Source organism: Stegodyphus dumicola, chromosome 9 (assembly GCF_044657685.1).
Source record: "Stegodyphus dumicola isolate Sdum_Otavi_A_Nest chromosome 9, ASM4465768v1".
Taxonomy (NCBI): domain Eukaryota; kingdom Metazoa; phylum Arthropoda; class Arachnida; order Araneae; family Eresidae; genus Stegodyphus; species Stegodyphus dumicola.
In genome coordinates, this window is record NC_140776.1 from 13,767,055 (window position 1) to 13,788,246 (window position 21,192).

The window sequence follows — 21,192 nt, forward strand, 5'->3', positions numbered from 1 at the left end:
ACATGGTAAAGAAGATATAAAGGAAAGAACCTGGAGAATATTCAGTTTCCGTACCGTTATTTCTGCTATGGAAATCATCGCAGAAAATGTGTTCTTGTCTCAGAGGACGCGTGTAATAGCACAGAATGCCAGGCCGCTGCCAATGGAGGAAGAGGAGGGGCATGGTGATCGGACTGATGAGGGCTAATTGGTCCATATGGCAAATCTAAGCTGACACACACCTGGACGCGTCCACAGTGCAATGTCTGTGGCGATAATGTTTGGAACAGGGAAATGTGGCAAGTTTGAGGAGTTACGTCAGCACGCATGGATCGACGCATCCGTCGACAAGCAGTGCCGACTCTGCAAGCGAGTTATACCTCCATTCTGCAGCATGTTCAAGACACCGTGGATGTTCCTATATCGACCAGAACCATTTTCCGTCGCTTGGTGGCTAGTGCCTGCAGTCTTGGCGTCCGCCATTGACCCCACATCATAGACGCCAGCTTCTTCAATGGTGTCGGGCTCGAGTGATGTGGAGGACGGAATGGCACAGGGTCGTGTTCTCAGATGAAACAGATGATTCTGTTTTTCTAGTCATAGTCACCGTGTACGAGTCTGGCGTCGATGTGGAGAAAAGGCCAGTCCGGCAGCAATTTTGGAACGCCCCAACGCAAGGCAACTCAGCGTCATGGTTTGGGACACAATTGTATACGATTCCAGATTACGTCTAGTTCGTATTTAGGACACTATGGCGGCTCAATGATACGTGGATAATGTGCTGCGGCCGGTGGCGCTAATTATCTCAGGAAGTGCCCCAGTCTATTTATCTGAAGGATAATGCTCGACCACACACTGCTCTCATCAGCCAATGTGCTCTGCAAGGTGCACAGGTGCTTCACTGACCACCGTTCTTCCCTGATCTCTCACCAAAGTCTAACACGTTTGGGATGGGATTTCAACGCCATTTGAAGACCCTGCCATTGCCCCGTTCAGAAGACAAGCTGTGGCAAATGGTTGACAGGGAATGGAGAGCCATTCCTCAGGACACCATCCGTATTCTCATTGATTCTGTACCCAGACGTGTTGCTTAGTATATCGCCATCCAAGTTGGTCTTCACTGATCAGGCATCATTCCGTTTGGTTTTACCTTAGGTCAGAAGCCTAGTCAGTGGCGCATAAACGGAGCCGACGCTTTTTTCGCTTTGTATTATGCATATCATTTCGAAATAAAGATCACTTATTGTTCGCTGTTATCTCTCTCTGTTTGTCGAGTTTCATCACGTTCTGGCCACTCCTTGGTGTTGCTTTCCAATGTCGGGGAATGTATTAAACAAAAGTTTTTCTTTCGTATAGCTGAGAATCTGAATTCCTCTAATTTCTTGCCTTATAAACCGTACCAACGATTAGAAACTGAAGATTACAAACGATTTTGCCCTCGACCAGACATTACCACCACTGAATGTGAATATTCAATTAAAACGAAATTAATGACTTATTTATCAGTATTTAAAATCTCTAGAATAAAGTGATGATACAATTAAAAGGTCCCCTGAAATGAGGAGAACACATGCATGTACTTTTAGTAAACTTTACATGACTTGGTATAAAAAGCCCTAAAAATACTAGAATTCATTCCTAGAGATGAGAGTTCCCGGTTTCAGTTTTCATAAGAGATACATTTATAAACGCTATTGTATATCATATTCGAAGGATGCGAGGGAAAAATAGGTATTGAAACGCTACATTACATTATTCTCAATACAGATTTTCTTAGCTCAAATTAATTTAGTTATAACTGGATACCAAGAAAATATTAAATGTAACGTACAAGAAGACGATCAGTAATTCATTCCGAATCTTTTATTATATGTTTGAAACGGCTCAAGTGTGTGTAGCCTCCGTATAATAAATTTAGAGTTTGCTTATAAATAGTACGCATAACACGCCACTATTATAACAAGTTTCGAGAACTCCAGAATATTCCACCTATAGTTCGAAATTCCTACAACATTGTTTCACTCTAACGCGGTTGAAGCATTCACCAAGAAAACCGCTAATGATGATCCTTCAACTAAAAAAAAAAGAGTAAAACTTTAGAGAAAGCATCATAAGTGCTTACTTTAACACAGCAAAATTTATGAAGATCGCTCAGTTATAAAATGGAATAGAATATGGTAGATTTTTTTTGCATAAAATTAAAATGCAAAATTGAAGATTATATTAAAGATACCTCAGAAGGTCATTAAAAAGAAAACTGTTCCTTTTAATGGTGATTAGTAGCGATGATGAAGAAAACACAAATATCTAAATTTCTTGATCCATTATAGTTCTAACAAGCATATTTTCTTTTAATTATAAAATGAAACCTATATAGTTTTTAAAATTTTATATTCTTAAAATAATAATATTTTTAAAATGTATTACTTTTTGTACTAGTTCTTTTGTTTGTTTGTATTCGCAGAAATGCCCTTTTTTAGGAACCAAAAGATTGTGCCATACAAAGGTTATTTATAGCTGTAATTAATTCATCTATTAAAATGTTTTGTGAATATTTAAATGCATATTTGTATACAGAAGACAAATAGAAGCGTGCTAAAAAGAGCATAAGCGTATTTCAAAACGGTAACGCATGTGAAAAATTAGTTTTAGTTGAGCATATTGGTATGGTGATGAAGCTCATCATAGGTTTTATATACTTAAATTAGGTACATCACTTGCTCAAAATCATGTCAATTCTCAAGTTTAATTTTGATTTAAACCTTCTAGGAATAAAAATATTCCTGAGGAAACCTGCAACTATAACCTCATTTACGTTAGTGTATATATGTGTGTATGTTACGGCTAAAGTTCGAAAGTTTTTAATGTGCACATTACCTTGCTAATCTGCATATTAACTGATTTGCTCTATCAAAGTGCAGCATAGAGAGTTCTCCGCATTTTACCTAGGTAATGTGCACGTTAATGGATTCCGTATCGTTAAAGCTTAAAGGTTTGTTTCTGTCATTTCCTTTCCATACACTTTGCACATTACTAGGCACTCGCTAATCTGCACAGTGCCTACTAGGCGCTCGTTAAACTGAAAATAAGATCTTTGCTGGGACAAGAGGAACGTTTTTGTGCGCTTAAATTAACATAATGGTATTTATTTCTTATCCGATATCTAAAAATTAAAATTAATAAAGTTAAACAAAGTAGTTCACAGAATCAATCACCAATCAATCAAAAGAATAAAACGTTGTCAATAATAAAAAAATAACAAATCAATATTCAAAGCATAAAACGGTGTAAAATATTGTTACGCTTTTTTCTGACACAAGTTGTTATGTTATTTTCTTCTTTCACGTTCATTAATGGGGTTCGCGTGGATTTGGAGTGAATAAAGACGACAGCACTTCATGGAATATCGAAACACACTTTATTGGCCGATATTAACCGGGACAGTTCCAAAATCACGTTTTACAGTCGTCGAAGAACTACTATAAACACGCTGTCACAATCAGCGACACAGCTTTCCCAATATCAGGCTATAACGGTGGAGACAGCTTCACTGCAAAGCACCAGAGTACAGTTTCCGACTCTGCTCGGTCGTCCTCGGAACTCCACGTATTCTCGAGACTCTCCACGCTAGAACTCGCGATGTACTCGACAACACACAGAGCATAGCTCCCGACTCTTCGGTTCAGTCGTTCCCGGAGCTTAACACACTCTCTTGACGATGCACTAACCGCGATACACTAAGAGACTCTTCGATGCACTCAACGACCCACTCGGCACTCGCTGTCCGGCTGTCAACTCGATCGACTCCGCACCGACTGACTATCTCGCACTCTAGACGAGGCACTCTCTCTGACTCGCATTAACTGACTGCGTATCAGCAGGGTTTATATAGCTTTCGGCTTGTGTTCGAGAACGTTCTTGGCTAAACCGGTAAGAATTCGTTCAAGAAGGTTCTCCATCCGTCCATGGCATGTTGCCAATTTTGTCGCCAAATGGACGACTTCTCGCCAAATGTGGTAACCCTGTCTTCCTTTGTCATTTTATGGCAACCCTAAACCTGCTTTGCGGGGAAGCTGTCTCACCGCGCTTGGACATTTCGTAACAATATTATTACAATTTAGGAAATGAATTTGAAAAAGAAACGATAAAATTATGTTCACTTACTAGTAAAATATAAAGATTGGTGATACTTTTAATTACATAGCAATTGGATTATGCAACAAGCACTCCTATTTGTGGTATATTTAGATTTGCAGTATTATTTTATGAAACCCCATCTGATCAGCTATTGAAAAGTCTAGGTGGTGGCTGTTTGAAGCATACAAAACGTTCTTGTTGTTTCAGCAAAGAATCTTACTTTCATATTAACGAGTGCCTAGTAGGTAATACGCAGATTATCTAGGCAATTTGAGAAATGAAAAAAAAAAAAAAAAAAAAAAAAACCACCAAACCCTTCGCACTTTAAAGGATCACCCTAGTTAATCCGCAGATTAGCTAGATGATCTGCAGAATAACTGATTTTCGCACTTTATTGGTAACATATATGTGAAATTTAGAGTAAAATGATAGTTAAAAGAGTAAATTTAAGCTTGCAAGGTACGACAATTAAATACGTAGAACTGATTTGAATTTCCAAAGCTGACAACATAGACGTCAATTCACATGGGCGTAGCAAAGAAAGTATGTGCATTGCAGTAGATGCCCTCCAAGTTGGGCTATGGTAGCGACAATAGTAATTAGCATACAAATGACTTTTAATTCGGATTAGCTACTTTAATTATTCAATCGCAATAATTAATGATTTCGGCTATTAAGGCCTAAATCTTCCAAATGTTTTGCGTACTTTGTTTCCTCGTAAGCAGCTTAAAATATTTCAACTGTCAATTTCTACTAGAAAAATGAAATAATTTTAAAATAAGCAAACTGAAAAATCAACTTGAAGTTAGTTCTATGTTTTTCGGTTGATATAAATAATCACTGAGGAAGATGTTGTAAGATTCCAGCACAGAAGGCAATACGCAAATTTCATGGCAAATTAAGTTTTTAAGTCCACTGTTTATTGATTTTTATAATAACTGTTGACCTATATATTTATCTTTTTATCCAATATGTAATTGTTTTATTCAATATGTTATTTTATCGATGTGACCATCGATAAAAAAAGTTTCTTTCTTTAATACATATACAGGGTGTTTCAGCAAATCGGTTACAAACTTTCGGGAGAGACAGGGTACGATGAAACAATCACATAACAATGTATGGTCGAGAAAGCTTTTCAACACGACAAAACACAACAAAGGAAGAACATGATGAGGAAACGTGGTAGGGAAACACAAGAAAGAATAACAAGTTCCAAAGTAGATCAGAAATACAAGAAAGAAAAACAGAGAACGATCTTCATCAAACAAGGCGTTCGAAATAACGACAACAGAACCTGATGCAGGCCTCACATCTCTGGCACATGAAAGATCTGATATTCTGGAAAATACCGGGCATACCCCGGACTTCCCCAGCAATTGCCACGATGCGTGCAACAAGTTCTTCAGTACTTCTAACGAGGGTTTTCGTACACCATTGTCTTGACGTACTTCTAGAGGAAGTAGTGAATGCAAGTGGCGTCTAGCGATTTTGTTGGCTGATACACCGGAACACCCCTGCCGATCCCATGTTGAGGATACGTTTCGAACACCTTTTTTGATGACAATTGCCTGTTTTAGTTCTTATTTCTTGGTCTGCGCTGCACTGAGCATAATAACCATACTGTCTCACCCTATTCGTGTTCTTCCTTTCCCGCGTGTTCTGTTGCCACTACCCGTGCCAGGAAAGCGTTTCCAACCATGCAGCACTATGTGGCTTTCCATCGTCTAGGTATACTTTATCACTCCTGAAAGTTTATAATCGATTTGCTGAAAGCACCCTGTATATCTGTCCGTATTATTTGAATACTTTTTTTACCCTAAACAAGGCTGAGCAATTTTATTTTCGTTTCATATTTTCATTATTTCAGGGACTGAGATCTAAAAGAAATATTAACTACGAAGAATCCTCATTTGTTACACTGACTGGATTAACAAAATTCTCGACCTGTCACTCGGGAAGTTTGAAGAGTTTGGGTTCTCCACCTGCGAAAGATGCCAAAAAAAGTGCAAATGAGAATGGTTCTTTGACAGAAAATAATACCAAATACGAACAGCCTGGTTGTGCTGGCAAAGTCTCTGATAACCTAAAACCCGAAAAAGAGAGTCATGCATTTTCCTCAGATCAAAGCATAGCGAGACAAAGTGCACATACGTCTAAAAAATGTGCTGTTACCAGATCGAAATCATTTGGAAACGATTTCAGCTATTGTTTTCCATTTATTGATTCCCCAGATGCTACAAGTCCCGAATTAGACACTCACTCATCCCGAATTTCGGAACTCAGAGCACTATCTGAAAACTTAAAAAATAGTAGTAGCTCAGCCTCAAAGATAGATGACTGCAGTGATCCTGAGCAGTCAGTTCCTGAAAGTCACAGTGCTCCAGAAACACCGTATAAATCAGAGCGGTATGTCCAAACTGATGATTCCGTACCCTCCCCAGGAACAAGTCGGAGCAAAAGAACTCCAAAAAAGAAATTTCCAAGGTTAGGGACATTTGAGCGACTAAAAATTGATAAAAGAAATGCTAACGTTGACCATACCACATCATCAACAATTTGTCGCACTCGCACGGGTACCTCATTCCGTCACCGTCGGCAATTATCTACAACGACATCAAAAGAACACCTTCTGAAATCGGATACAGTTTCGTCTGGTTTCAGTGACTTAAAAGAAAATACCGAGGATTCTTTGGTGATCTCTCTTCCGAATGAAAAGAAAAAGAGGAAATTGTTTCCTCGCTTCTGGAAGCGAGAGTCTAAATCTTCTAATAGCGATCAAAGTGCATCAAGGAATGCACATTTGGGAGGAGATATTCAATTGAAAGAAAACTGTGCGAAGGAACAACCATCAAGCTGTGTAACTGTGTTGAACTCACCCGAGTGTTCCCATGTAAGTGTTTAATCTTATTTATTTCTGGAAATTTTAGCATACAGCACTGCTTTGGAAAGAGAAAATGTAATTGCGTTGAATACCTCTGATACAAAGATGCTGAAATTCAGTAAGTTACAGACCGATTTAACTAACACCACAAATTTCACGTATTTGAAGCCGGTAGGAATTAATATATAGTTATTAACTCATCTTTAAGTACTTTGCGCTATCGCAAGAGCAGACAATCCCTTGGGGTAGTAGGTTATCGGCCGTTTAAAACCTGATGGCTCATCAGAAAATACTATAAATGGTATATGTTTAACTTCTACATATAAATTATAAAAGTTGATAGTAACGAGAAAGTACTAAACATTAACCAGTTTGAACTCCTGTTGATTATTACAAGTCTCAATATTAGATTTCAGTATTTGTGAAAAGCTGCTTTCCGGTGCTGCTGCATCAAGAGTGTGTTGGGAATAACTGCCATAAACAGGGAATCTGGAAATGTGTTCAGAATGATAATCCATATATGCTTCATTCTAGGTTTCAGAGTAAGAATTCACGTTTTGTATCTTAGCAGTACATCTCACCTATCTATGCAACCCTTGTGACGTTCTATTTATTTGCAAATGCATTGTAGCAGGAGATCTTAAATCGCCTGAATTCCAGAGCTGCAAACTGAAGATGACAGTCATATTACCAAAAAAGTATTGCAAAGAAAATCTCTGCAAGCAAGAAACGCGAAATATGAACCCTCAGAACATGGAATAATGTCGTTTAGATCATACTTCCAGTTATGTTTTGCATTTTAGTGGGGTCTGATTCACTATCCAAGTCGCATCTCTTGATGGCACAATTGGGCGCCCAACAGATGAACTTAGTTAATGTTGTTATATTCTGAGCTATTTTTTCACATCATAAGTCAGCAAATATCCTCTTGCAGATATTGAATGGTGAACGCTAAGACGACCTTTTAGACCATTTCTGTGGGTATCTGCAGGAAGGTTAATCGCACCATCTTTCAACAGGAAACAGCATTTTGCCTTTGGACTCAGAAAATGACTATGTAAATAGGTGGGCATTCAACAGGTGAATATGACGTTCTTATCTTTTGAGCTGCTTTCTTTCACATCATTCAGTAAATTACCTCTTGCAGACATTGAATGGTGAACGTTACGATGACCTTTTAGACCATTTATATCTGTATCTGCCGGAAGATTACTCGCCGCATCTTCCAATAGGAAACAGAACTTTTTTCCTTGGATTCGGAAAACTACTGTGTGAATGTAAGAACACAACAACAAATTTACCGCATCATTTTCATACCACAGCGAGTGTGATGACTTTTGTCTTCTTTTGTGGTATATGATTCTATGTAAAGTTCCTGCAACGGGTATGGATAAAAGTTTCCTATACATGGTATTCGTACACTTACAGAACCTGGTTCTGAACATCTAGAAGCTGCGATTGCACAGAAAGGGACTGAAGTGAGAAGATATTAATTTTTAACACAAAGGGAATTTATTTTTCAAACTTTTAAGAAACTTTACCTTTCCTTTGGCGATGACTTTGTGATTATTATTCTTAAAGTTTTCTCAAATTTATTCGTGCAAAATATTCCATATCGTAAGCAATTTCCTCTTCACTCACCTTTTTTCTTGAAAAATGTTTAAAACAATTATAATTAGATATCGCAAGTTTGCGTATTTAAACCATTTGAATTACGTAAAATTTTGTACACAGATATCATTTATATCAAAAATGAGTCGTTACTTCCTTCTTGGTTGCAATACTGTGTTGCATATTATTTCATTGGAGATGTCAATGCATTTCAGAAAAAAATGTGGATTTATATGGAAAAGATGATGGTTGTAAAATCATATAAATATCAAAATGCTCTGATAAAAGTTAATGGATGTTTTCCAACTAAACGCATTTTAACATACATATAAACAACGAGAACGCATGTATATAAACATGATTGCATTTCATCTATCTTGTGATTAGTTTAAAATAAAGTTTATCTGCATCTTAAAGCACGAAGACTGCTCCTTCATGAAATAGCTTTAAAAATATAATTGTATAAAAATTTAAAGTATAGAATTGGGTGCTCTTTCGATTGAACAAATTTCGATTGAAATCGACAAATTTTGTTCAATTTTGGCGATGACTACCTTTTCTTTTAACCTTATATGGCGTCATCATTCTTCCGATTTGTTTCTAAAATAGATCGATGTGTACATGGAAAAAAGTCAAGGCAGTGCACAATGCCGAAATGTGTAATTCTCTGATGTTTTCAAGTGAAAATAAATCGATGTGTACATGGGCACCGAGTTTGTGGAATTGTTTGACTTGTTATTTTAATTTTGTGTAGCGGCCATCTTGAAATTGTACCTTGCTGGCGCCGATTTTGGCGTTAAAAAAGAATCTCCAAATTTTGTGTAGCGGCCATCTTGAAATTGTAGCTTGCTGGCGCCGATTTTGGCGTCAAAAAAGAATCGCCAAAAAAAAAACAAGGGGCACCCAATTTTAAACTTATACCAAATTTAATTGCAGCTTTATGGAAAAGAATTAATTTTCAATTAAATAGTTAAAATGTACTGTTGAAGTGTGTAAATAACTTTTAAAAGAAGTTCATATTTTATGTACTAAATAGCGGGCAAGCCCGTTGGATAAGCGGTCTGCGGCCAATGTAAAACTTATTTTCTATGTAAGCCTGAATAGAAAATGGATAAAAATATTTCAATGTGAACGAAATGAGTTCATTCTTTCCAAACAACATCCAATTCGTAAATAACTTTTTTTTTGCCAAACCAGAAAACAAAAATTTTGGACACCTCAGGTTAATAAGTATGACGTCATGATTTAAATTTAATGTAATATCACACCTTTTTCTCAGTATCAGTACAAGAATTAACATGGCAATAATATATCGTGTCAGTTATCCTAACTCGAAAACAAAGAAGTTGCTAACATCATCTATTTATTTAAAATGTTAACATTAACTAAACCTTTTCGACTTACAGTGTCGTCACATGCAGTTGCCTGCTCAACTTCAGAATTTAATCTTATATAATAATAATATAGTTAATGTTTGACAATGCTATTTTTCTTTCATATTTTGTAAAACGTACAAATGTTTTACTAATAAACTATGCGATTTAAAAGCGAGCAATAGCAACACATTTTGAAATAAAGCAGATTTTTATCTCCAGCGTGCGAGACTGTCGCCACTCGGAAAAATGAGCACGAAAATTAGCGTTTCTAGAGTTTTTAAATAATATCTCTGCTAATTATAGTCGTACGAAGATGAGAATGGTCGAAATGTCTTCCTAAGGAAATTTTGGATTCCGGAGGTACCTTTCTCGAAATTCAACTCACCGCCGTTCCGGAGGAGATAATACCACAAACAAACAAACAAACAAACAAACAAACAAAAAAGACAGATAGACGCACAAAGATTTTAATGGAATAGATTCTTCTACGAGAAATAGAACATATTCAGCAAAGTTATAACTGTAATAAAAATTGTTTCATTATCGTCTAAAATTTAGGTTAAAAATTACACTTGTTTACACTTGTATACACTACAAAAAATTATACTTGTATGTTCTTAAATGTTCACTTTATGAGCAACTTCTTTCTTTTCACTTCAAATGATTTGATTTCAAATGCGGCTATCCCCATAAATCCTTTTATCTAGCAAAACCTATTCTGGTTGATATGAAAGAACAGCAGTATATTTTAATATGTAATATGGGTGGGTTCCAAATTAGCAATCTCGAAGTATCCCCGTGTTTTGAAATGCTAGATTTCTGCAGCTTTCACAGTGAAAGGTACATCATGGAAAGATCGCAACTTTTTTTAATGTGATTTCTTTAAGGTAACAGTAGCAAATCATCTGTTAGACAATTATCATATATCATATATTTGAACTAGACGTGAAAGAGAAGACAAGAAAGCTGTTTTCAAGTTTGCTATGATACTTAAAGTGGAAAATTTAATTTGAAACATATAATAGTTAAACATTTATTGTTTTGTAAAAAAATTTAAAATGCAGTCTTTTTTTACTTAAAATATCCATTTACTATAAAAATAAGGTAACTGATTATTTGTCACAGACAAGTCTTGTTCCATAATCAACCGAAATACCTCGATTATAAGAGAATATAAAATTTAAAAATAGTTGAATTGCCTAATATTTATTTTTAAAGTTCACGAAAATATAAACATTATTTATGTAGATGTCTTACTGTTTTAGTAATAATAATAATACGAACATATACCTGGAATATCAGAAAGAAAACGTTTGTTTGTACACTGCACAAAAAAGTGGGACAGTTCTATATCTTTCGTTCTACTAGGCCGATCGACGAAATTTAACTTGCAGTTTTTATATTTCGAAAGCGTGAATGAAGATGAGCTTTAGGTTTATATACAGCATTGTTCTAACATACAGGGTTTGCACGAAAAATAATAGGACTGAATTTTTTGAAAACATTTCTTCACAGTTTTCACACATCAGCTTGATAGTTCTCAAAATATGCCGTTTCTGCATTAACAGAGTGTTTTCAGCGTCTCTGCCAATCTCTGAAGGCTCCCTAGAACGCAGAAACTGGAATGCTCTTCAGTTCCCTCGTTACGGCCTCTTGAATGGCGTGTACTGACCCGTGGTGCCGTCCTTTTATGACCCTTTCCAGTGGGGGGAAGAGGAAGTAATCTCAAGGACCGACATCTGGGCTGTACCTGCACTTGATCGACTCAGAAAACGAGTAATCCGCATTCATCCATCAATTGTTGGATCTTGGAGGCTCAATTACGAAATGCGTCGAACCACATCGACTTTGCTGTCAGGCACTTCTTGACGAAACATGGCATCACACAGCTTCTGCAGCCACCCTACAGCCCAAATGTCGTTCCTTCAGAATTTTTCTTTCTTCTCCCTACTGAAAAGGGTCTTGAAAGGACGACACCATGCCATTCAAGAGGCCGTAAAGAGGAAGCTGAAAAGTACTGCAGTTTCTGAGTTCCAGGGAGACTCCAGTCATTGGCAGAGTCGCTGGAAACGCTGTGCAGCTTCAGATGTTTTTTTAAAAAATCAGTTCTACTTCTTTATGGTCAAACACTGTAGATAATTTAGATATAGATAACAATATCAGACACTTTCTGAAACGGCATACCGAATTTTTTCTATATTTCAATTCAACGACACAAGTTATGCCAAAGTGCCCCAAAATCGCTAGAGTAGTATTTAAAGCATTGACTCTCAAAATGTTAGCTCCTCAGCGTTAATTAGACTTGCTATATTAAATATAACAATATACCTTTTTCTAATCAGCTTACAAAATTTTGACCATGACGCTCGGAGAGTCGACTTGCTTACCTTCTAAGTGACAACTGCACGTGTAGCAAGTTCTGGTAGGAACTACACAGGAGAAGGCTTAAAGTACGCTTTATTTTAAAAAAGTTTGAAAAAAGGAGATGGGTTAATATACCCTTTTTTTTACAAAAAGAAGAAGGGTTAAAGTACCCTTCTTTAAAATTAACAATGCGTCAACTCGATGCTAACACGCTACACCTCGCTTGGGCGGTAACTGAAATCACAGAACTAAACTAAAAATTAGAAGATGTTCACAAATAGTAGAAATTAAACTACAGGGATCAGATATTCCTGTTTCTTAAGCCCGCGTCGAAACTATTGGCCGCAAATTGAAATGCTGTAATAAAAATAAAGTAACCTTGTATGCCAAGTAAACTACCACTCCGGGAGTAAAAGCCCACGCAACAGCGGTAACGACAATAGCCTAACTCTCTCCAACCTTTGCTTCTGGAACCCAGTATTTAAACGTTTTCTCCTCCAAGTAGAATTTACATTTCTTCACCCGCGCTACCAAATTTAAATATTGCGGCATTGACAATTAGGGAAATGAAGGCTTATAGGAAAGTTTAAAATTAAAATTTAACTTATTAGTGAAAATAAATATAAAACCCTACACGTTAACGTCGCATTTCTAGCGATGCCTTAAAAAATGGAGTTTTTTTATTCAAAATTTCCAATGAGATACGTAAATTTATACATTTGGCGCATGTTAAAGTTTGGTATATATTTTTTTTTAATTTCTAATGCAGCTGGCATATAGAGACAAAAATCCTTACGCCATACAGAAATCCAAAAACTATAAAAATGCAGTAATACAATAGAACATGAATGCTAAAAGATCTCTAGCTTCCCAGTGTTTGGAAAACACAGTGAGAGAGCGCGGAGCAGAAAAGGAAATGCCCAGCGTTCATCACTGCACCATTGCAGAAAAGGGGGCAAGTAGGACTATCAACTGTATTTGGAATATGTGAAAGTGTGCATATAAACAGTCATGCATTGTTAACTAGACGAAAGGCAGTTACATCACAGACTGCGGTAGTATGGAAGATTATAGATGTCAATCTCCCACAGTTTATCTCTTATTCTTTCTTTTAATTGTGACACCTACTTGGTCTTGAAGGTCATACAGATTTTTGCTGATACAGACTTATAACCAACCTGTCCATCTGAAACCTGAATAATATCGCATGCTCTTTTGGCCAGCTTATCTGCCTTTTTGTGGCGATGCTGAGAGGAATCCACAGCAAAATGACTATTTAGTGTTTTTCATGCAATTCTCGTAGTAGGTATTCTCAGACATTGCATTACAGATGAAGAAATAGAAGCTTGGCAGATGTTAGCATTTGCCAGTATTGCCCCTTTAGGATCTGAGAATATGACAAACTGTTCAGAAAGGGAAGGGAAGGACGAGCATTTCGACAGGACAAAGAACTTTAATCGCCTCAACTTCACCATCGAACGCTGTCTTATTAGTTCCCAGGGAAAGATAGTGTGAGAAATGCTCACAGGTAATTCCAGCTCCTGCGTAGGAGACATTAAAAATGAGCAATGCCCTCGCCGGACTAGAACCTGAACCGGCGAATACGCGCCGACTATGCTACCATTTCACCACGAAGGCATGCAGAAGGAAGGGAGAAAATACCTCATGTACTCCCCCTTTTAAAGTGTGACTGGGCATTAGGAGATCCAATTTCCAAATCCTGGTAGCGAAGAATCATCACCCACCACCTTTTAATTCAGGCTCTAATGTAGGCATTAGAGACATTAGGTTATTTTGAAGCAAGATATGTGTAAAATGAATAATGCTTTCGCCTGGATTCGAACCTGGACCTATCGAATACGCTAAGGAAGGAGAGAGAAAATACCATCAAGAGGAGTAAAAATAAATTTATTATTCTATTTGAAATTACAAACACTGGGACACGGGCAGTTGAACGGCAGTGAACCCCATCGGCGGCTCTGAATAATGGCGGACGTGGTGCTGTACTGATTAACCATTAAGGTAAAGGGACAGTGCCCATGTCCTCCGTCACTTATCACTTATCTATTTGAAATTAACATAAATAATAAATAATCAGTAAAAGTATAAAAAACTTTCGCATAAAAGACTTAGCAGTCCTTAGTTTAAAGATTTGAAGTTAATGAAGATGAAAAATTTCAATATGAATATATACGTTAATAATAGTTAAAAACGAAAGCTAATTCTTAGGAATTTAAATTTCCACAAACAAGAATAGCTTAAATTAGTTATTAATATATTTTTTGGTACTGTAATTATGAAATTTATATCGCCATATTTGTAAACAAAATAATTTCACTTCGAATAAACGTGAAATGGCTTTTCCAAAGCTTCAAACTTCTAAAACTCCAGTTCTTTCAAAGTGTTTTAAAAATAACGACTTGTCAGGTGCGTAAAGTTTGATTCGATGTTGAAAATATTTCCTGAATAATTCAGAATTGCTAAACCCGTTCTTTGTGATTGATGATGTACGAAAGGTTTAGCAGTATATAACAGTAATCAAATATCAGATTAATGAAAATATGTGAAAGATAACTAACTATCCATTATACCACACTTCCTTGAACTTTTGACTAATTACTGGTCTACGCTAGTCCTCTGCTAGTAGACCTCGAGGGTAGGAAGACACGAATTCACTGTTATTATATGCTCAAAGGCGGGAGTCACCCTATGCATTTATAAAAGGAGAGCATCCTGAGAACTGCAAAACTTAGTTCATTGACCCAAACACGGAGGCACTGCTGGTTCATTCGCCATCCTCTGTTAATTGATAATTTATGTTGAGAACAAGGCACTTAGGTTCTGGTATATCAGCTACGAATCTCATTAATAGAAAAATATTAGCCTAAGAAACGTGACTGTGCGAACGTGAGATATTTCCTTTAATTTACCAATTCAACGTTCTAATTTAAATATTTAAAATTTATCTCTAAACGTACACACTCAACAAATGAAGTGCCCAATTTACTTTTAAAGCTGAAAAATCCTACGTTTTGAAGTAAACACTGATCAATACCGAATGACAAACGACTTCTTTGTATTACATGTAACACATAGGTAAATTCAAAATATTAATTTCATTGTCATCATGAATTATTTCGCTTTAAGAAGATAAGAGTTTGCGATTCACATTTTTGAATTTTATATTTAACTAATCACGGGTTTCAAATAGTTTTCATTAACTGTACTGCAACTAAAATCAGGGACTTTTAGTTTCTTTATTCGAATAATAAGGCATTCTGATTTCAGATCTGCTTATTAATTAATGTCCAAACGTATTGTATATGACAAAGGCTATAAGGCACTAAATTATGTTAAAACATTCTCAACGCCAGGACTCTACACACCAACTGTTGATACAATAATCATCAAATCCCTAAATCAACGGTTTATTATGTACTAGCGAACAAGCCCTCCAATTTATGTACTGAAAGTACTCCAAGTTCTATGTAGTGAAAAACTGATAATAAAATGAACTATTAATTTAATGTACTGTATACAAAGTTGCTACCTGAGACCAAAGCAAAACTTATGAGTTCTATATACACCTGAAAAAAAGTGCATAAAAGCATTTCAATAAGAATGAAATCAGTTCATTCTTTCCAAGCAACGACCAATTTGTAAATAATTTTCTTGTTGCCAAACCAGGAAGCAAAAATGTTTGAAACATCAGGTTAATGAATATATATACGTCATGGTTTAAATTTAATGTAATATAACAATTTTATCCCAATATCAATAAAAGAATTAGCGTGGCATACCGTGGCAATTATCTTAATCTGAAACAAAACATTTGCCAACAGCAGCTATTTATTTAAAACGCTGACATTAACGAAATATTTTCGACGTACAATGACGTCGCATGAAATCTCGTGCTTTCTTCAACGTCAGAACATGACCTTATATAATAATAATATATTTAAGGTTTGTCAATACTATTTTCCTTTCATATTCTGTAAAACTTACAGAATTTTCAGCAACCAACTCCACGATTTGAAAGCGAGCAGTGGCAACACTTTTCGAAATAAAGCAGATTTTTATATCCAGCCTGCGAGACTCTTGCCACGCAGAAAATTGAGGGCGAATACTGGCCTTTTAAATGTTTTTAATTAATATCTCGTCTAATTAAAGTCCACGAACACGAGTATGGTCGAAATGGCTTCCCACGAATTTTTAGAATCCGGGAGTACCTCTCTCGAAACTCAACTCACCGCCGTTCCGGAGAAAGTGATGCCACAAACAGACAGACGAGCATAGATTTGAATAATAGAGATTCTAAAACAGCTTGAGTTATAAAACTAGTTTCAGATGTTTTATCGTATTTATTGGAATAATCTCTTTCTTGTATATCAGTTTATATTTTTATTGATTATTCCTAGATTATTTTCCACTCAATTCGAAATTAAGGATTCAAGTTTTATTTTGCAGCTATATTATATTTATTACCTGTGCAAAACTACTTTTTATTTTATATTTAATTCCCCTATACAGAGGCAAATAAATGTTTGAAACATGTCTGACAGAATGTCCTAGAATAATGTGGTACCTAATTAAAAATGACAAGAAATCTGTAACTTTTATTGAAATTCTCTTTTTTAAATATTTCTGATTGAGTTAAACTTAAGTTTCCCTCTCGTCACTATTCTTCGAAATAAAAATTCTATAAGTGAATATTGAGATTTTTATCCTTGGACTACACTTTTAACACGAGTCATTTCATGTTACATATGCAAGTGCATCTTCATTTTATTTAGCTACTTCGAAATACCCAATTTTAAGTTACCAGTTTACACAGTTTATTTGCAGACAAATAAGCAACCTTTCCCAACATATTCATATTTACTACAAGATTCCTTTGTTCATATAAAGCATTGTTATAAATAAAATTGTGTATTTTTTATTTCATATAGGTACACCTTTTTTGAGATCTTTAGAAAAATATAAATGGAAAAATAAGAGATTTTTGACTATATTTTCATCAAATCGGAAGTTTTTAGTTGCCAAATTAACACCTACTTCTGCTACATAATTATACATCAAATAATAAATGTGTTTATAAAAGTCCTCAGACAGCATTTATTTTGAAACTATTGGTTGTAAGGATAATTTTTCAGTTGCAGATATATTCTAAATTCTACACGTATTGACATTTCTAAATTTAAGACATCAGTTTTGCAAAACGTGCAAAATCTAACTTTTCATAGGATCTCCATCCTTATACTTGTATATAGAAAAGTTTTGCGCTTATTATAAAAAATAAAAGGCGAAATGTGCGATTTCAGTAAGTTATAGTATGTAGCGGTCTTTAATTCAGCTTTTTGTTATCTATAATATGCTGAATGAAGTTTCACACAAGCAATTAGCCCTAAAAATATATCATTAATGTTCTGGAATAGTTTTATTATTTACGAATTATAATCATATTTAATGCATAAATTATTGCTAAATCATAACCGTATTTATTGCACATGAAGCACAAAAAATTATTAATTTATTAAACTAAAAATATTTTAATTTAGGAAAACAACGTTGGCTATGTGCCTGCCACGTTTCTCTAGCAAAAGAGGTCTAAAATATTCTGCAAAGAGTGTCTCTTTTTAGAAACAATTTATTGTAATAAGTATTCTTCATGTTTATCTGGATAGCGGTCAATTCTCGTCACTCAACCAATTATCATTCGAAAAAGTTTTCTAAATAATTTTAGTTATATAAAAATGCTAATATTTCGCTCATCCAGTTTTTGTGCAACTCTTAAACATGATCTTAATCCCCAAAATTTAACATTTCGGTCAGTATTTGTCGTACGGCTGACAAATATTTTTTTGTTTCAGTTTTTAGAATGAGTATGAAAATTTATTAAATATAACCACTAGGACAGAGAGGTGTTTAAAAACATGCATCTCGTAATTTAGGCAAAATTGATTTTTGTAATTTATAAAACCATGACTTGAATTTATCCTTATTAAACCATTTTTTATCTGGAGATATATGTCTACAATCAATGGTTGAGAGAACAAAGGCAAACTGATGACTTTTATTTTTTTCTAATAGCGGGAACTAGACATTATAGGCGTTAGCCACTACTAAAGCCAGAAGTGGGGGTCACTATAATATAGAGGCAACAAATATGTGCACCACCGTTGCCTCCTAGGAATAGACGAACAAATTACATCCATGCCATCTCCGGGATTCGATTTTGGTTAGGTTATTTAATTACGGCAAAGCCTCGAGGGCTATCTGCCTAAAGAGAGGGTTGCCTTTGTAGAAGACTTTCTAAGGGAAACTGGCTCGTATACACATTACACATGGGGAAAAACACCCATGCAGCCAGCCCGTTTGCGGGATTCGAACCTCAGACCGAACTACCAGTGTTCAGCAACTTTAACACTAGGCCGCTGGTGGGCCTCTCCGGGATTCGAACCGGGGCCCTTCGGTGCACCCGCCAGACTCCCTAACCACTTTCACATCTCGGAGGTACGAATATTTTTATTGATATTGTTATATTACTTTCATATATTTGAATACAGAGATTTTAAGGAGCAAGTAACATTATAATCAATGATAAACAAATAAAATATAACTACGATATCCCAGCTAGAGAAATTATAGACGCTGTAATTCAGCAAAATCATTAACAGAATTTGAATCTTGAACAGAAACTGGAAGACACTGATTTACAGAACAGTTTTCAACAAAGGTAGGCTGAAATCTGAAAATTAATAAGGAATTGAACAAGAAGGGTTCACCTCAGCGATTTTTTTAAAGCGAAAATCCCTGCATAAACACAATGAAAACTCTGAAGGTCTTCGGAATATCAACGTTTCTCAGTTTGTGTTTCAACGCTCAGTTGCGAATTACTACACTGTCGTATTCCTCGTATCCCTAACCAATAAGAAAACCTTATTTAGAAAAGGCGAAGATAAAAAAAAATATATTTGACGTGGGCGCACTCAGCTGATAAATGTTTATTAATGTTTAACAATGTTTCGTGTAAAAAATTGTTAAACATTAACAAACAAAGTGTACATCATGTGTTTTGATTAACATGTTCACCATGAAGTTTTTGATTAATTTTATTAGTTGATTAATTCTCTTAACTGATATCTTTGCCTAAAGTTTGAATTCTGTTGTAAAATAAAGTAATTGACTTACTTTCGTGAAGTCGTTTAATCTTATCACCGAGTCTCAAAATGTATATATAATTTTTAAGTTGGATTTATTCTTTACTTTTTAATTCTTCCATTCTCATTCCAATGCAATTCATACTACAGTGATCTTTACGCGCTCGCTTATTCGATTCACTAGACTGTAAAATATTAGAATTTTTTTTTTAGGCAGGAGACATGAAAAAGGAGCAATGCACTTCCCGGGACTCGAACCTGAACATCTAGAATACGCACCGAGTGTGCTAATCATTACACCACGATTGACATGCAGAAAGGAGGGAGAAAATACTTTATAAAACAGTCGGACGGTTACTGATAATGTTATTGCTTCAAGAGATTTACTGTTACTGAAGAAAGTGTTCCCTGACATCTTTAAAATAAGTTTTAGTTTTTCTTTGGTTAAATTTGGCATCTAAATGATGTTTATTCTGCTTTACTGTTCATGCCAAAACACATACAAGCTTTGTCATTTAATTATTACTACAATTTTTGCTTTTATTGATGCAGTAATTGTAGTCCAAAGGGCATATTATGTATTTCAAGAAGAATTTATAAAACTGCGACAACCTCTGCTTAATTAATATAAAAAATAAAGACAAAGAACAGTATAAATCAAAACTTAATACGTGTCCAACTTTCAAAATACACTCTTTTGCAAAAAAATCGAAGCACCATGAAGGAAGTGGTTGCTTTTGATGAAATTGAATATGTGTATAGCTCATGCACAGATAATAAAATGATTAAAAATTCAAGGACAGAGTACCTATTCACGGCTCACAATCACCCACTGAGAGTTCAAATTAGTAGTTGGTCGAACCGCCCCTGGCGGTAATGCATGCTTGAAATTGTCGAGGCAAGGAATGGTAGATGTTCCTTATGTCATCCGGCGACACATTCTGTCAGGCATTCATCAGTTATCGCTCCCGGTCTGCGATATTTTATGGTGCCCGAATCGGGCGGCCTACTATGTCCCAGACATGCTCGATTGGTGAATGGTCTGGTGACCTTTCTGGCCAAGGAAGAGTATCAACCGCACGGAGACAGTCCAGAGATATGCGAGCGGTATGTCATCTGGCATTATCTTGTTGGCAAATTGGCCCAGGATGACGTATCATGAAAAGGAATACAACCGGCCGCATGATGGTATCAACATATCGTTGACTCTTAAAGATGTACGGAGGATGACTAAAGATGACCTGCTGTCATAAGAAACAGCGCCCTACACCACCACACAGGGGTTATGGCTGTATGCCTTTGTGAAAGAAAGGTTGATTGGGACCGCTGGCCCCGTCTTCTCCAGACACGAACACCGTAATCATCCGCTTCAAGAGCGAAGCGGGATTCGTCACTGAACATTATCATCGCTCACCAGTCTGATCGGAACATAAAAAGCACATAATTCAATCACTTTTAAAAAGAAATTCACAATTTACCAACATATATGAATCAAAAAACTATGCTGCCTGAGCCAGGTAACAGTGTGGGAATAAATATATATATAAGATTGGTGCAGATGATTGTCACGAAACGGCGAGGTGCACAACTGCATGTTAAAGAACTCCCATATACAAAATTTCAACGTTCTACAGCTCTTCGTTCTTGAGTTATGCAAGATACATACACGTACGTACAGACC

At 35.9% G+C, this 21,192-nt stretch overlaps 1 protein-coding gene across 1 annotated transcript in view; it reads left to right on the top strand.

The window, feature by feature from the left end:
* The window catches only part of PsGEF (Protostome-specific GEF), a 278,552-nt gene that overhangs the window by 239,393 nt on the left and 17,967 nt on the right, over positions 1-21,192 (top strand). Inside the window, exon 17 of the mRNA XM_085823244.1 lies at positions 5,987-7,009. Coding sequence (XP_085679370.1) covers positions 5,987-7,009 — 1,023 coding nt within the window. The remainder of the gene's footprint in view (positions 1-5,986; positions 7,010-21,192) is intronic.